Source organism: Aptenodytes forsteri, unplaced genomic scaffold (genome assembly GCF_000699145.1).
Source record: "Aptenodytes forsteri isolate BGI_AS27 unplaced genomic scaffold, ASM69914v1 Scaffold156, whole genome shotgun sequence".
Taxonomy (NCBI): Eukaryota; Metazoa; Chordata; class Aves; order Sphenisciformes; family Spheniscidae; genus Aptenodytes; species Aptenodytes forsteri.
Window position 1 is genome coordinate 788,106 of NW_008794166.1, and position 14,400 is coordinate 802,505.

Consider the following 14,400-nt stretch of genomic DNA (forward strand, 5'->3'; position numbering starts at 1 on the left):
CAGGGGGAGGCGGGGGAGTGCCACGGCACGTTTTCGCTTGCATCTCGTCGAGCCTGTCTGTGCTGCCAGGCTGCACAGAGGCTCTTGCCTGGCACAATGTCCCCGCGGGTGCCCACAGACCCACTCTGGCCGTGGGTGGCGAAGCTGCTGCTGCTGCTCCAGCTGTGCACCCATGGCCGTGCTCCCCGTGCCTCCCTGCTGCCCCGCAGTTGCCCCACCGCCTGCATCTGCACCTCTGACCTGCTAAGCTGCAGCCGGCAGACGCTGCAGCGCGTGCCCCGGGCGCTGCCACCCACCGCCACCACGCTGGACCTCAGCCACAATGCCCTCACCCAGCTCCACGACCGCTGGCTGGCTGCCCTCCCGCATCTCGAGGCCCTCCACATCAGCCACAACCAGATTAAGGACCTTTCTCCGCAGGCTTTCCACAATGCCTCCTACCTGCGGCACCTCGACATGTCCTCCAACCACCTGCATGCCGTTGAGATGCACTACTTCGACGCGCTGGTCAGCTTGGAGGAGCTTCTGCTCTACAACAACCGCATTACACGGGTGGATGAAAACGCCTTCACCAAGCTAAGCAGCCTGCGGAAAGTCTACCTGAGCTGGAACAACCTGACCACCTTCCCCTTCCGCTCGGTGCAAGGGCTGGGCAACTACAGCCTCCGCACACTGGACCTCTCCTCCAACAGCCTGAGCAGCATCCCCGTGGAGGAGCTGGCGGCCCTGCCTGAAAACATCAGGAATGGCTTGTACCTGCACAACAACCCCGTCAGGTGCAGCTGCCCGCTCTACCTGATGCTCCAGCGCTGGAAACAGCGAGGTTTCAGCTCCGTGAAGGATTTCTTCGAGGAACACACCTGCAAGGTGTCCGACAACATGCCCCGGTCCCTGATCAAGTTCCTCAAATACAGCCACATGTTCGAGAACTGCTCGGCGGGCCCCGAAGACGTGCACCCCGTGCCCTTCCCCGTGATGGTGGGCCAGACTCTCCTGCTCGCTTGCAACACCAGCCTGCCAGCTGCGGCCACCACCTACATGTGGATCTCCCCTCACCACGAGCCCATCAAACACCCAGGGAACAGCAACCGCTCTTTGGAGGTCTACCACAATGGCAGCCTGAAGATTGCGGTAGCCAAGCCTTGGCACTCGGGGGTCTACATAGGCTTGGCCATCAACAGCCCCCGCAATTTCAGCAGGCTGTGCGAAGTCAACGTGACGGTCCACTACCCCAAGCCGGACGGGGAGACCTTCAGCACCGGCCTCACGACCCTGCTGGGGTGCATCGTGAGCCTGCTGCTCGTGCTTATTTACTTGTACCTCACGCCCTGCCGCTGCCTGAGCTGCTGCAAGAAGCCGGTTCCTCTCAGCCCTCCGCAGGAGTGCAGCGCCCAGTCCTCCATCCTCAGCGCCACTCCCCCCGCCACCGACGGGCCAAACCGCAAAGTCAGCACCAACAAGCACGTGGTCTTCCTCGAGCCCATCAGGGAGACGCAGAACGGCAAGATCCGCCTGGCCCTTGGCGAGGACTTCCCCGATGCCAAGCACCCCAAGGTCCTGCAGCTCAAGTCAGACTCAGAGTCCATCAGCTCCGCCTTTTCGGACACCCCCATCGTGTCATAGCAGGGAAGGAAGGAGGGAGCTGGGAGGAGAGCCGGGGCCTCCCAAGAGCTGTTCTCCTCCATCGCTGCTAGAAGCAGGATTATCGGGCACCCTGAATTCCCGGCTTGACTGCGACCTGCGAGTGTGATTGGCATCACCCGCAACTGCTTCAACTGCAAGTCCCTGTGGGTTTTGGGCTGGGGGCACGTTGGTGCCCAGCAAGAGCTCTTCGTGCAAGCCACTGGCAACAGCCTCATTAGCACAAGGGTAATGCTGACAAACCCAGCATGCCTGAGAAACCCCCACTTCATTCGGGCAGCCAAATTCCCTAATGGTGACCCTGGGGGCTGGCAGTCTGCCACATCCCTGGGCACATGAGAGCCAACCCAGTGCCACCGCCACCGACCCCTAGGCCAAGGAATAGCCGTGACGAGTGGGGCACTGTCCTCGTTCATGCCAGAGCTGCCAGGGATGGCGGTGCCACCGTCCTCTCCCAGCCTGTGCCAGTCCCCATCAGCATGCTGTGGCCAGGAGCGGGGGGGAGTGTGACCCCGTCGCAAGGGGGGGTACACGCCCCCTCCCTGAACATGGCCATGCAGGAGGGATGGAGCTCGGTGCCTGACCAGCCATGCAGCCAAGCAAATGTTACAAGCTTTTGCCTCCCGACAAGCTGTAAATAGTCAAGGCAGGATCAGGTGATGCAATACAGCGCCCCGACCCGCATTGCTCAGAGCTCCCCGTGCCACCAAGGACGATGAGGTCTCAGATGCACCACCCTCCTTCACTGCTTCTCCTTGAGGCGGACAAACGCGCTGCTAAAGCACAGCTATTTAGGCAGTAATCTAATAAGCCTATCGATAAATGTGAGTAATCCTCTCCTCTCTTGGGTCGTAATTCTCTAGTTACATTGGAATAAAAATGCCTATTTTTTTAAGCTCACGCTGGGCTGAGTGTCTCCTTGCCCTCGCAGGGCAGTGGCACGGAGCTGACCCACATCCCACGGGCACAGAGGCAGAAGTCTGGGGGTCTGAGGGAGCCCTGAATTCCCACTGGCCCGGCACACAGAGCCAGGCGATTCACACCGGGCTCACAGCCTCTGTTCCCATCAAACGGCATTAGGTTGGCCTCGGAAAGGGGGTTAAATGTGCCGAGATGGAGCTGGTGGCCTGGGAATGGTGCGACAGGAGTGTCCAGTGGCTTGTCCCCAGGAGGGCAGGTCTCCAGTGACGACTGGGAGCTGGGGAGGGAGCGGCGCCAACTGACACAAGGGCACATTCAGATCTCAATAGGGACGAGCAGGATTTAGATGCGGGGGAGAGGCACCTTGGGGAGACCGGCTCGGGGTTGGACTGGCCCTGTCTTTGGCTGGGTCCCAGCACTCTCTGCGGATGAAGCCTTCACCTCACCGGGTGCCTGCACTGCTTTCCCCAGGGCCCAGCCTTGCATTGCCCCCAGCCCAGGGAGCGGCCCTGCCCCCCCAGTAATGCCTGTGTGATTCCGCAGAGGGATAAGGGTGTCCCCTCATCTGCCGGCCACCACTGCCCCCTCCACAGCCGGAGCAGGAGCATGTGGCTGTCACCTGCAGCATGGGGGATGCTGGGGCCACCCCACAGGCAGGAACGCAGCTGAGACACAACCCAAAAATGGGGACCAGGATCCTTTGCAAACCTTCCCTCCAACCCACAGCCCCTCACAGCCGTGCGTCCCTGCCCCAAGAGCTGCTGGCAGCCCTGTGACCGGTGGGAGAGGAAGGTCCGTGGGGCATCAGGACACCTCTAGCGCCTGTCCTTCAACTTTGCTAGCCAGGAAACAAGCAGCTTTTTTCCCAGCAAAAAGTCAACTGTGCCCAAAGTGCTTGTCAGAACCCCGCCATCCATCCAAGGAGGGGAGAGCATTTGGGACAGCAGCTATCCGGAGACAACCGCAGCCACCCAGCGCCCCTCCTGACACTGACCTTGCATGCAGCTTCATGCGATACATGCCCCACTGCTGTGCGCCCTGTGGCCGCTGCTTGGCAGCTGGCAAAGGCGATGGGATGCGGAGCGACAGGCCCCGCTGGCCTGTGCCATTGCTCCCCGCGTGCCTGCTGCTGCTGGCCCTGTCACCTTGTGTTAGCGCAGCACTCCTGACGTCAGCCTGGGACGCTGAGCTGGCCGCACCAGGGTGCTGCCGGGGGGTGGCAAGGTGCTTCGGTGTCGGATGGATAGGTAAGTGGCACCCTGCCCCTCAAGGACGGAGCTGAGGCAATGCCAGCCCCTGGCTTTGCACCCGGGCAGGGATCCCATGGGAAGGATGGTTTGAATTTGCCCTGGGAACATCTGGGAAAGAGAGGAGACACTGCCGAGAGGGCCCAGGTCCAAACCCAACAAGGGCACTGCCCTGAGCGTGACCTGCGCCTGCCGAGACAGTGGTGAGCCCATGCCGGAGCACATGCCGCATCCAAGCACCGTGTCTTCCTCCAAAAGGAAAGGTGAAGTGCTGCTCCGGGCTCCAGCACCTGAAGTGGGTGTCACCCACCCACTGCTCTTCTGTCGCCACCCTTGTAGGTCTCCTCGCAAACCTTCCCCCTCCCCGGTGCCAACATCAGCTTCCCGGGCATTAGTGCTCCTGCAAACCTGCATCCTCAGCTGAGGCTAATGACTGAAGCTCGGGGAACGCTCAGGCCAACTGGAGTGCAAGAAAAGCTCCTGGGGGCCTCTCTGGGGACACTCCAGCCTCGAGAAGCCAAGGAGAGCTCTTCTAGCCTGGATGCTACTCTCCTATCCCTGCTGGAAGGCCGAGCCCCACTGTGCCGGGGTCAGCACATCTGAGGTTCCTATCAGTGTTGCTCCCAAGGGCTCGCCACTGCCTTTACCCAGGAAAATCCTGCTGCTGCATTTGACACCTTTCTGATGCTTGGAAAAGACCCCGCACCACATTGGTGCTCCAACGAGCAAGGCAAGGCAGTTTGAACTGTCAAAGCAGTTCATTAAGCAGCCTGAAAGGCAAATCATCTCAGCAAGGAAAAACATAGCCATGAGCACAGCCTCCCTGTCAGGCAGGAGTTGGGAAATGTAATGGATGGTCCCTGAGGAATACACCGTCCTCTCTCGGCAGCCATCTGCACCATTACAGCCCCGGCTCGCTGCCAAACTGGCCTCCTACTCCTTGACTCCGCAGGGTAAAGCAACGGGTCAGCACAAAGCATGGCGCCCCTGGCACGCCGGGATCTGCACCTGCACACGCGGGGAGGAAGGACTAGCTTTGGGGACCAGCCTCCAATGCTGACTCCTGTCTCCCCTGGCACTCCACATCTCAGCCAGGGCAACGCAGGCATGCTGAAAGCCAATCCTGCTGCCGGGGCTGGACACACGGTTGGACCTGGATCCTTTCCTTACGATGCTTACGGTTTTCCCAAGAGCTCAAAGCAGCGAAGGCTGGTGCTGGCCAGCATGATGCCTGCTCCTGCCACCCAGCGTGTGCTTGACAGCCCCGAGGGGACAGAGATCCTGGCCTTGGCAGTCCCACTGCTCAGAGGACAGCGTTTAGAGCTCACAGCTTGTAAAAACTGTAAGATCAGTAAGGCCAGACTCCTTTTTTAACCATGAAACCCAGGTCTGAGCTAGTCACTCCTCTGTGCTCTGGCTCACACTCACCCCGATACGTTACGTACTGCAAGACTCGCGTACCGCTCATTTTCTGAGGTTTTAGGGCAAGGTAGCAAGGACTCCTTTAGACTGAGTGGTCCATGAAATGTCTACTCCTGCACCTCCTTCCACCACAGCTCGCTCATCAGTACGTGCTGAAGGAGCATTAGTGTTTAAGTGATCAGTAATCACAGTGTCCTACGGGACTGCAGAGAACTACCATGTCCAGCGGGGACCAGCCAAATCCCCAGGGTCCCAGCAGGGCTTGAGCACGCAGGCGGGTGGCCAGGCTGAGTTTAGCAACCTGCAGACTGGAATCTTCTGTGACTTTTCCAGTGGAGGTGACCCCAAAACCATCCAGAAATTGAACAGAGTCTACTTAGCCTGCCTCCCCCACCTGGCCTCGTGCCTCCTCACCTTCCTGCTCACCAACGTGTTACTTCTGCCCAGGGAACCCCTCCATCTCCTCCCAGTCCATCCCTCTGCACCCATCTGTACTGCGCAAAGGAGAAGAGTGCGGAGGTCCAGCCAGAATTACCCGAACATCACGTCAGCCCAGTGCCGCTCCTCCTGGCAGGTCCCACTGGCTCGTGCTCAGCATCCCACTGGCACAGCATGGTTGTTTCTGGCCCAGGATTCCCGTCCTGCGCTCTGCTGGCTGGTAGCACCATGTTCCTGGTGACCACGGTGCTCTTCCCTCTGTCCTCTCCATCTTTTGGGCAGAAGTCCGTGAGAGATGCACCCTGAAGGCTGCTTAGGTCTTTTCTTGTACAGTTGTGCTGCAGACAAGTTCGCTGGCTCCGTGCACGTGCCCTAACCCTCCAGACTCACACTGAAAGCATCGGCTGCGGGCAGGGCTGGGGAACGCACTGCCCGGCCTTGCTCCCCTTGCCTCCAAGTGGATGGTGTCCACGGGTCATGGGGGAAGCCTGAGGAGCAGAGTGGCGGCCAAGCCCCGGCACAACACGGCTCATCTCCACTCTGGGATGGCCACTCGCTTTCCACAAAGCCTTTTCCAACCTATATGCCCGGTCCTAATTACAATATGCCCTCGCATGCAGGGGACCAACAGCCTCACTGTCGGGCCTTGCCACTTCTCCTGCCGCTTGCTCTCACCAGGATCCTTACACAAGCTCAGGCCAATGCCGCTCCATTAGCTCACTCCAAAGGAGGCTTAATAGAAAAATCTGCTCAATTATTTAGCAGACAAACAGGGGGATGATACTGGCTGAAGGCAGCCAGGGTCTCTGGCGCAGACCCAATGATTCAGCCCAACTCCTGCCTCGGCCTGCCAGATCCTGCCCTCCCTCTCCTCCCTGCAAAACCAAGGCTCAGTCATCAGGGCCTGGCAAACAGGCAGCACGCAGGCATCCCTGCCTCCTCGGCCCTGCCAGGCGCTGAGACTCCCCGCAACAAAGGTGCTGCCCAACTGCTGTCAGACCCAAGGGCTGGAGGGGGGGCAGCACGTCAGGAGGCCTGAGCAGTCCCAAAACAACATTGCAGAGACCAAAATAGTTTTAAAACAAGGAGCTGTTGCCTGTTGGTGAGACAGGCCAGCCCCCAGCGGCAGGCTGTCCCGCTCTCGCCTGCTGACGAGGTTTAGCTCCCTCCCGGCAAGCCCTTGAGGGACAGGCAGCTGCTCTGCTGGGAAACACAGCTCCTGTTGTGGGAACTAGAAGACCCTCTGCTGAGGGATCCCAGTTTGAGCTAGCAGCCTCCCCATCTATGCCCTGCACTAACGCTCCTCTGCCAGTTTGCAAGGGTTGTAACATCCTGCGAGGGAGCTGAGCCACTCTGGTTATCAGCGTAAGGTTTTCCTTTCCACCCTCCAGCCCCCAGCAAGCATTTGGGAGTTGTGGTAAGTGACCCATGGAGGCTTTACAAAGATCAGTAAGCCCAGATGAGGTGGGCACTGAAGCTTTGGTTCACCACGAGCAGCACCAGCCGTCCTGCCAGACCCGACGGGGAAATGCATTTTTTCTCTCGCAAAAGCACAGCCCGCTCCATCCAGGGACTAAGGCGTACGATGTATCAGCTGTCTCACCACATCCCAGCCTGGGCAACGTTCCCTTTCCTTGTGCTTAATGGCTCTGTTTGGTGCCAGGAGGCCGTAGCAAGAGGACTTGATGCCTGGCTGAGCGTCCTGTGCTGGGCAAGGAGCAGCCAAGGCACCCGACTGCATCCTGATAACACGGCTGGATGAGTTGGCAGGGCCCCAGCTCTCCTTACTCCCACCCTTCCCCTCTGAAACATTTTGGCCCCATAAACGGGACCTCATTCCTCCACGCCCAGATGAACCCGTCCTCTCAGTCCCAGGGCAAAGCTTGCAGCACCTTCCAACCAAGCGCCTGGCACAGCATCAGCTCGCTTGGGTTAGAGGCAACCAGAAAAACCACAGCCAAGCCAAGGAAGTCACCCAGGGTCCTGTCCCCTGTCCTCATCCTCTGGGGCAGAGCCTCCTCGCAGGGAACCAGTCAGGGTAACAGCTAGCGTCCTAGGCAATTCCCACACAGAAATTCCTACATGCAAATGTGGGTTGGATAACCTCTCTCTGTTAATGATTTCTGGCAATCTGGGGGTTGCCAAATGGGACCTGGAAGAAATTTCTACCTGCTTCCAGCACTGCCCGGGCAGAGTGCTTCCGAGGAAAGAAAAAAGCCCATCTTCTTATCCTACTCGCTGCAACGAGAGGAATGGAAAAAGGAGAAGTGTCTCCTCTTGAGTTCATATAAAATGAGTCTGCTCTGGAGAGCCTGGTTACATATGGGATCCTTTAAATCTCTTCAGCTACCTCCTGCAGCAACATGACCCATGGCAATCATCTCCCATGGGAGCGTACAGACCCGAGGGAGGTTTGAATTCTCCTTTTCCATTCCACGGACCACCCTCTTACTCATGCGCTTGGAGACAGATGCTTCCCATCGCCCTGCTCTGGGCCAGCTGTTGTTGACCTGTACCATCTCCTACGGGGAGATGTTGACCTGTACCATCTCCCTACAGGGCTCTGCTCACCCCAGCTGCACCTCCCAGTCCTACAGCACCCTGCCGCAATGATGCCAAGAGACTTGCACACAGGATCAAACCAGGACTGAACCCTTGAGGAACACAAAGGCAGCAGAAAAGCCTCTGCGTTTCCTCTCATATCTGCTGTTTTTCTCCACCCTGTCCCTGTTTGCTGTTTTCAAACGTGCCTGCACAGAGCAGAACCATTCTATAAGCGGGGTACAACACTCGCACCCCGGTACTCAATTCAGAGTGCTGCAAAGAGGGTGGGTGGCTCAGTTTTCTCTTCAATGTCAGGTACTCTGCCTGCGGCCACGCTGATCTCTGCCATCAGGCTGCCCATCCCCTCTGCTCAGGTAGTGGTAGAGGGTCTCCAAACCACTCAGCCTTGGTTCTTTTGTCTTGATTGACCTCAGTGGCTCCCCTGCAATGTTTGTTTGCCTTTTATAGATCAGTGACTTATCAAACCTCAGATTTATTGCAGGGCTTTGCAAAATCATGTAGAAGCATTTTGTTTTATAGACATTTTCCCTTTGCTTTCTCCTGTTTCACCTTGTGCTTCTCCTGCTCAGCTAGGTCCACCATAAGGACATGATGCTTTGCCCACATCATTCCCCTGTTTTTTATTTATTTCTGCTTTCCAGTGTCCAAGGAGGTGACTACAAAGCCCTTGATCAGTCAGAGACTTGGCACTTCCCAACCAGACACCACAGGATACGGCACCTCTGGTTTGTGACAGCGCAGCCCACCGCTGCCCAAGGTGCGGAGGATGCTGTTGGCAGACAGGGGACAGTGCCGCTTGGCGAGGTACAGCCCCTTTGACACTGGCTGCCTGGGTTTCCCTAACCCAAAGCACAACTGGCATTTCAGGTAAAGGAGACGCAATCTGGAAGCTTTTTGTCTCCCCAGGACTCCCTGCAGGCTGGGAAGGATGTGATTTTCATCACACTACCATCTTCACAGCGCTCTTCAGAGTTTGCTGAACTGAGGGCCAGAGAAAGAGCTTTATCCCTTCCCCTCTTTGACTCTACAAGCAACCTGGTCTGGGACAGATGTTCAAGGGACAGGGAGCCAGGGAAGGACTTCTTGTCCTGCCTTGCATGCAGGGAACTGCTTTATCACCTCCCACCTTCCCTCCAGGAAGAAGTGTCTAGTTGTGGCATCAAATTCATGACGTTTGCCCTTTCCACAGAGCAGGATTCTGGGGGCGAGCAAAATCCACCCCTGTTCACAGTCCAGAAAGGCCACTGATCAATAAGTGCTAAGCTCTTGGCACTGTCACACTTGGGGCTGTGAGACTGGTGCAGCAGCCACAGGAGGCAGGATATAATTAGATATATTTATGTACATCTTTGAGTCCTTGAAAGAAGAAGCTGGAAGACTGGCTGCAGGGCTGAGCTGCTCGGCCAGATGGGGCTCCGCTCTCCGCAAAGCCAGAGACTATCATGTTCTCCAAATGTGAAAACAAGCAGGATTTGCAGCGCAGACAGAAGAGCCCCATCTCCTACAGCATCCTGCAGGGCACGGTGGCCCGGCAAGACACCTATGAATGACACTGGGAGAGAGCAAAGGCAGGGCTGCAGAGGATATCAGCATGAGCCTATTTTCAGGACTCGGTACAAGCAGGCACAGACACACATAAACCACTAGGTCAGCTGTGGCTTTGTCCGGTCACATCATTCCCCCAGTGCTGTCTCTCTGAATAGCTGATTACCATAAAGACAAGAAGATTTGCTTCATCTGAAAATCAGCATCATGTAAGTGCCTGGACAGACTTTGTCTCACCCTCGTGCCACAGGTCTGGGCAGCCAGAGAGCTCTGCACACATTTTGTTGCCTCCCCAAGATGTGTCCAGAGCGAAGGAGCTTTAATGAACTCCCTTGCATTCATTGCTGTGTGTCACAGCACCTTGCCTGCATCACTGCATCAGCACAGCTCTTTTACATGCAGCGCTCACAACCTCCGACCGCAGCTGTCCTGCTGCATGGAGTGCCAGACCCCATCCTGGGGAGGAAGGTGCACGTGCTGTTGGTACAGCACCTCATAGCTACCTCTCATGAGGGCTTTCCTGCACCACAGGAAGGAATTTTGCACCCAGCAGTAGCAGTGGGATGCAGCTGCTGCAGGGGCATGCGGCTCCTTGGCTTCTGCCTCCTCCATACACATCTGCCTTGCCTTGCTTCGGTTCCCCGTGCACTCACATCACTCCTGCATCACCTCCCATAGCCCTGACTACTGCAGTGCCCAAAGCAATGTCACATGTGGCAACTCTGTGCTTCGGAAGTTAAAAGCCACTCACCCCTGAACATCAGTGTCCACAAGCAGCCGGACCAGTATCCCCGTCACGGCCACAAGGATTGGGTAATGGTCCACGCTTTCCAGCCCTATGGAAGCAAAAGAGAAAGATAGAGCCGCTGCCACCGCACGACAGGCAGAGCAAGGCTGCACTGCTACTTCCAGACTTGGTGGCAGAGCAGTCCAGGAGGTAGGGACCGTGACTTGGGCTCTCCGGTGGGGCCGTGGGTTTCATCAAGGACAGAGGAATCTTCCCCACTAATGCGAACCCCAGACTCAGGCACTGCCCTCATGATGGAGTACCCCTGCCTCTTCCAAGCCCCAAGAGGAGAAGGTGGTCTGCCCCCTCCTAAGCAGGCAGGAAAATCCAGCTGCTGTATGGGAAATATAGGATGCCCATAACACAGCACCTGGAGCCAGTCTCTGCTAACAGGCACAACTCAGCTGCCCACAGTCACCTCCACAAGGAAGAGGGCTGATGTTGGTGCAACAGGCTTCCCCCAGCGATTCAGTGCACCCTTTACTTGATGCAGAGCACAGCAACCAAGTCTGCTACCTAAACTGCAATCTGTCCAGGGCTTTGAGCCTTTCAAACAGCTCCCACCTAACCTGTGTCACATCAGTATCTAGCAAGGCATCTCCCTGCCCAAGCACAGCACGGCTGCCACTTCCACCATGGACAGCCAGACCCATGCATCAGCTGCCTCGTGAGGACAGGGATCCTGGAGGGAACCAGAGCTGCTTGGCAGACAGAGGCTAAGGGCCTAGGAAGAGCATCAAAGCTCAGGTCTGCCTGGAGGATTTACATGTCTTCTGAAGACAGCACTTCTGTGGCAGTCCATGGCACCAGACTGGCTTCCCAGCCAGGGATGTGGCAAGCCTGAGGTCTGATCCCATACACCTCTGCACCGACCTTCAGTACAGGCCATCCCCCACTTCCCAAGGGCATGCCTCCAGCATGTTTTCAATGGAGAGGGACAGAGAGTTAATGCATGGACTCACCTGGCAGACGGAGGTTGACCACTCTGTCAAACAAGTTCCTTTCAGCTGTCACACGGTTCAGCACCTGGTTCAAGAGCTGTGTAGGGAAAAGCAGAGAGGATTTGTACTTCCTGGACGGGCCTTCCTGTGAGCAGCATCCAAAGGGCATGCTTTGGGGCAGCATGTCCTTATAGCTCAGGCTTGGTGCCTGGGAGCTGGCAGATGCAGAGAGGGAGGCTCGCAGCACAGTCCTAGCTTGGCCCTGGCAGAGAGGGAGGTGGCACCACACCACAGTGGTTATACCAGACCCAAACCTCCCAGGGAAGAGTCAGTCTGAGGTCAAGACATGTGAATCTCAGCATCTTCCACCTAAATCTGAATCCCACCTACAGACGCCAAGCTACTTCTGTGGATAAAGGCTCTTGGCAAGCAGAAGCTACAGTCCCTAGGACACCCACAGCCCGTGAAGAGCGAGCTGGCAGCTGCTGCTGGGCAAAAGTAGTGTCAGCGAGGTGAAGTACAGTCCAGGTCCTGCCCTGCCTGGAGCTGGCAGCAGGACGGACCTACCAGCCCTGAAGCACGGGATGAGCACAGAGAGCAATCTGCTTCTCTGCTTGACAGAGCATCACCACAGGCAGAGATTTCTGCCTATGACCAGCACAGAAGGAATCAACTGTAAAGACACTTAATTAGCCACCATTAGCTCTCACCCAAACCCCCAGTGGGATGAGCAGGGAACGGTCCAGGCTTGACACAACCGCTGCAAGCTGTGTACCAGCTCTCAGATGCAGCATCCCTCTTCCTGCCACCCTCATGCATGAAGAGCAGAACTCTGCACCCCTCTGTGGGCACGTTCAGCGGTGGCACAGCTTCATGGGAGCACCAGGATGCGAGGGGGATGCTGCAGCACCCTGCTCTCTCCTGCCTATTCCTCAGCTTGCCTAAACCACCTCTAAGGGGCCCTCGCTTTCCTCCTCGCACAGGGAAAATCCCAGGATCCCAGGCTGAGCAATTCCCTCAATATTACTGTACTAGACCCTACTGTGTCTTGCTTTGCCTCATCTGCTCAGAGCCCTGAGCCTCAACCCTGGGAGCAACCCAACCCTTGTGATATAGGTAAGGTATATATGACTGTTCTCCACCAGGCTGGCTCATACAAAAGCAGCCACATGTCCTCAGGGCTTTCCAGGATTGCCCATGCTTTAGAATAGAAACTAATTTACTGGAACCTAAGGGTTGGAATGGGGCTGTCCCGGTCACCCCAGCAGGGAAGCGGAGACATTTGATACCATAGCCTAGGGCTGAGGGACAAAGGACCAAGATACCTGCCCAAACACTGGGGCATGTTCCCTGTGAAACCAGCTATATTCTCTACAGCTCCTGATAAGAGGTACCACACCTCCTCTCTGGATTTCATGGCATTGCTTGTCACAGGAGCATTCAGCATTTACTGGGTGGAAGAAACTGGCCATAGCCCCTCTGAAGGAAGGTTTAAGGGGCTGCCATCTTCCCTCCTGGTAGAGGTAGAAATCAGCTGTGGCCAGACTAGTTGCAAAGGAGGGGAGCAGTTGACATGTAGCGATTTTAGGGAGCACCACTTGTTCTGCAGCAGCTAGGTTTGCCGTAGCAGCTTTAAGTACTACAGCGTTTGCAGCAGGAGCCCCCACTTCATAGCACATCTGGAGAGAGGGCAGAGGGCCCCCCCCATGCCCCTTCAGAGGACACTTCTTCACACCTCGTGAAAGGATGATACCTGGGCGAGCCTCCGAAGCAGCAGCTCTGACGATGGGCGATTCCAGTCGAGAAAGATCTCTGGTGCCAGCGTGACGGTCATTTCCAGCACCCTGAGCAAGCTCACTGATAGGTCAAAGCAGGTTGCGCACACCTTCAGCTGGCGGCTGTCCACGAAGTTCCTCTCCAAGCGCTCTGCTGCCTGCTGGATCTGCCAACCGAGGGAGACAGCTTAACAAGGTGCCCCTTTCCAAAAGGAGGGCTGCGACCCCCAGCCCAGCTCGGCTCCCAGGCGTGCCAAGGAATCGCTGCACTCCCAACCCCAAGAGTCGTGTCTTGAACCTCGCTGTGTGCTGGACACAGGCACCCATTGAGGGCTGGACCCCGCAGCCGCCGGTGGCACACTCACCTCCTGAATCATGCCGATGAACTCGGAGAAAGCCCAGTTCAGCTGGTTGAGGACACTGTTGAGGAAGCTGGGGGCCAGGTCACGGTCGCTGCGGAGCAGGTCTGCCATGTGCCGCTGCAGCAAGGTGGAGGGACACGGCTCTGAAACCAGACAGCGACAGCTTCAGTGGCCTGGTCCTGGAGCAGCCGTGCGTGCGGGGCAAGGACCATTATGAGCAGAGATCTCGCCTGTTGGGCCTCCAAGCACTTTTTTGCAAAGCCAGCCTGAATTAACCAAGGAAGACCCCTGTGCGCTCATTGCTGCCCACGTGCATGGGAGCGCTGCCCTGCAGCTTAGCATCTCTCCTGCTCGGCTCTGCAGAGGCCCACAGTCAGCTCAGCATTAATTGCTCCCGATAGCAGCGTGGCAGCTGCCTGGAGCTAGCACGGCCACCCCTGGCCTCACGTGGCCCTGCCTGCCTGCCCGCGTCCGGGGGGGGAAGGCAGCTAGCAAACCCCACTACTGAGAGGTTTCTGCACAGAGCTGGGGCTGGCTCTGCCCTCAGCAGGCTCAGGCAGGTAGGGCTGCCCACACTCCCCAGCCAGGTTCGGCCCGAGCACAGACATGTCCCCATGGTACGTAGCATCTCATCTCTGGGCTTTTTCACTATCAAGAGCACAGACGGGGTTAGACCCAGCAGCTGGGAAACACAGAGTCAGGGCCGTGTGGGGCGCCGGTACCCGTGCAGGGGCAGGGAAAGGGGGGGGGGCAACA

General features: G+C 57.3%; 1 protein-coding gene across 1 annotated transcript in view; it reads right to left on the minus strand.

Moving 5' to 3' along the window:
- RNF123 (ring finger protein 123) overlaps window positions 1-14,400 on the minus strand; it is a 53,349-nt gene that overhangs the window by 3,786 nt on the left and 35,163 nt on the right. The window contains exons 32-35 of the mRNA XM_009281189.2: window positions 13,648-13,787; window positions 13,261-13,449; window positions 11,529-11,604; window positions 10,531-10,615 (exon numbers count right to left, since the gene is read on the minus strand). Coding sequence (XP_009279464.1) covers window positions 10,531-10,615; window positions 11,529-11,604; window positions 13,261-13,449; window positions 13,648-13,787 — 490 coding nt within the window. The remainder of the gene's footprint in view (window positions 1-10,530; window positions 10,616-11,528; window positions 11,605-13,260; window positions 13,450-13,647; window positions 13,788-14,400) is intronic.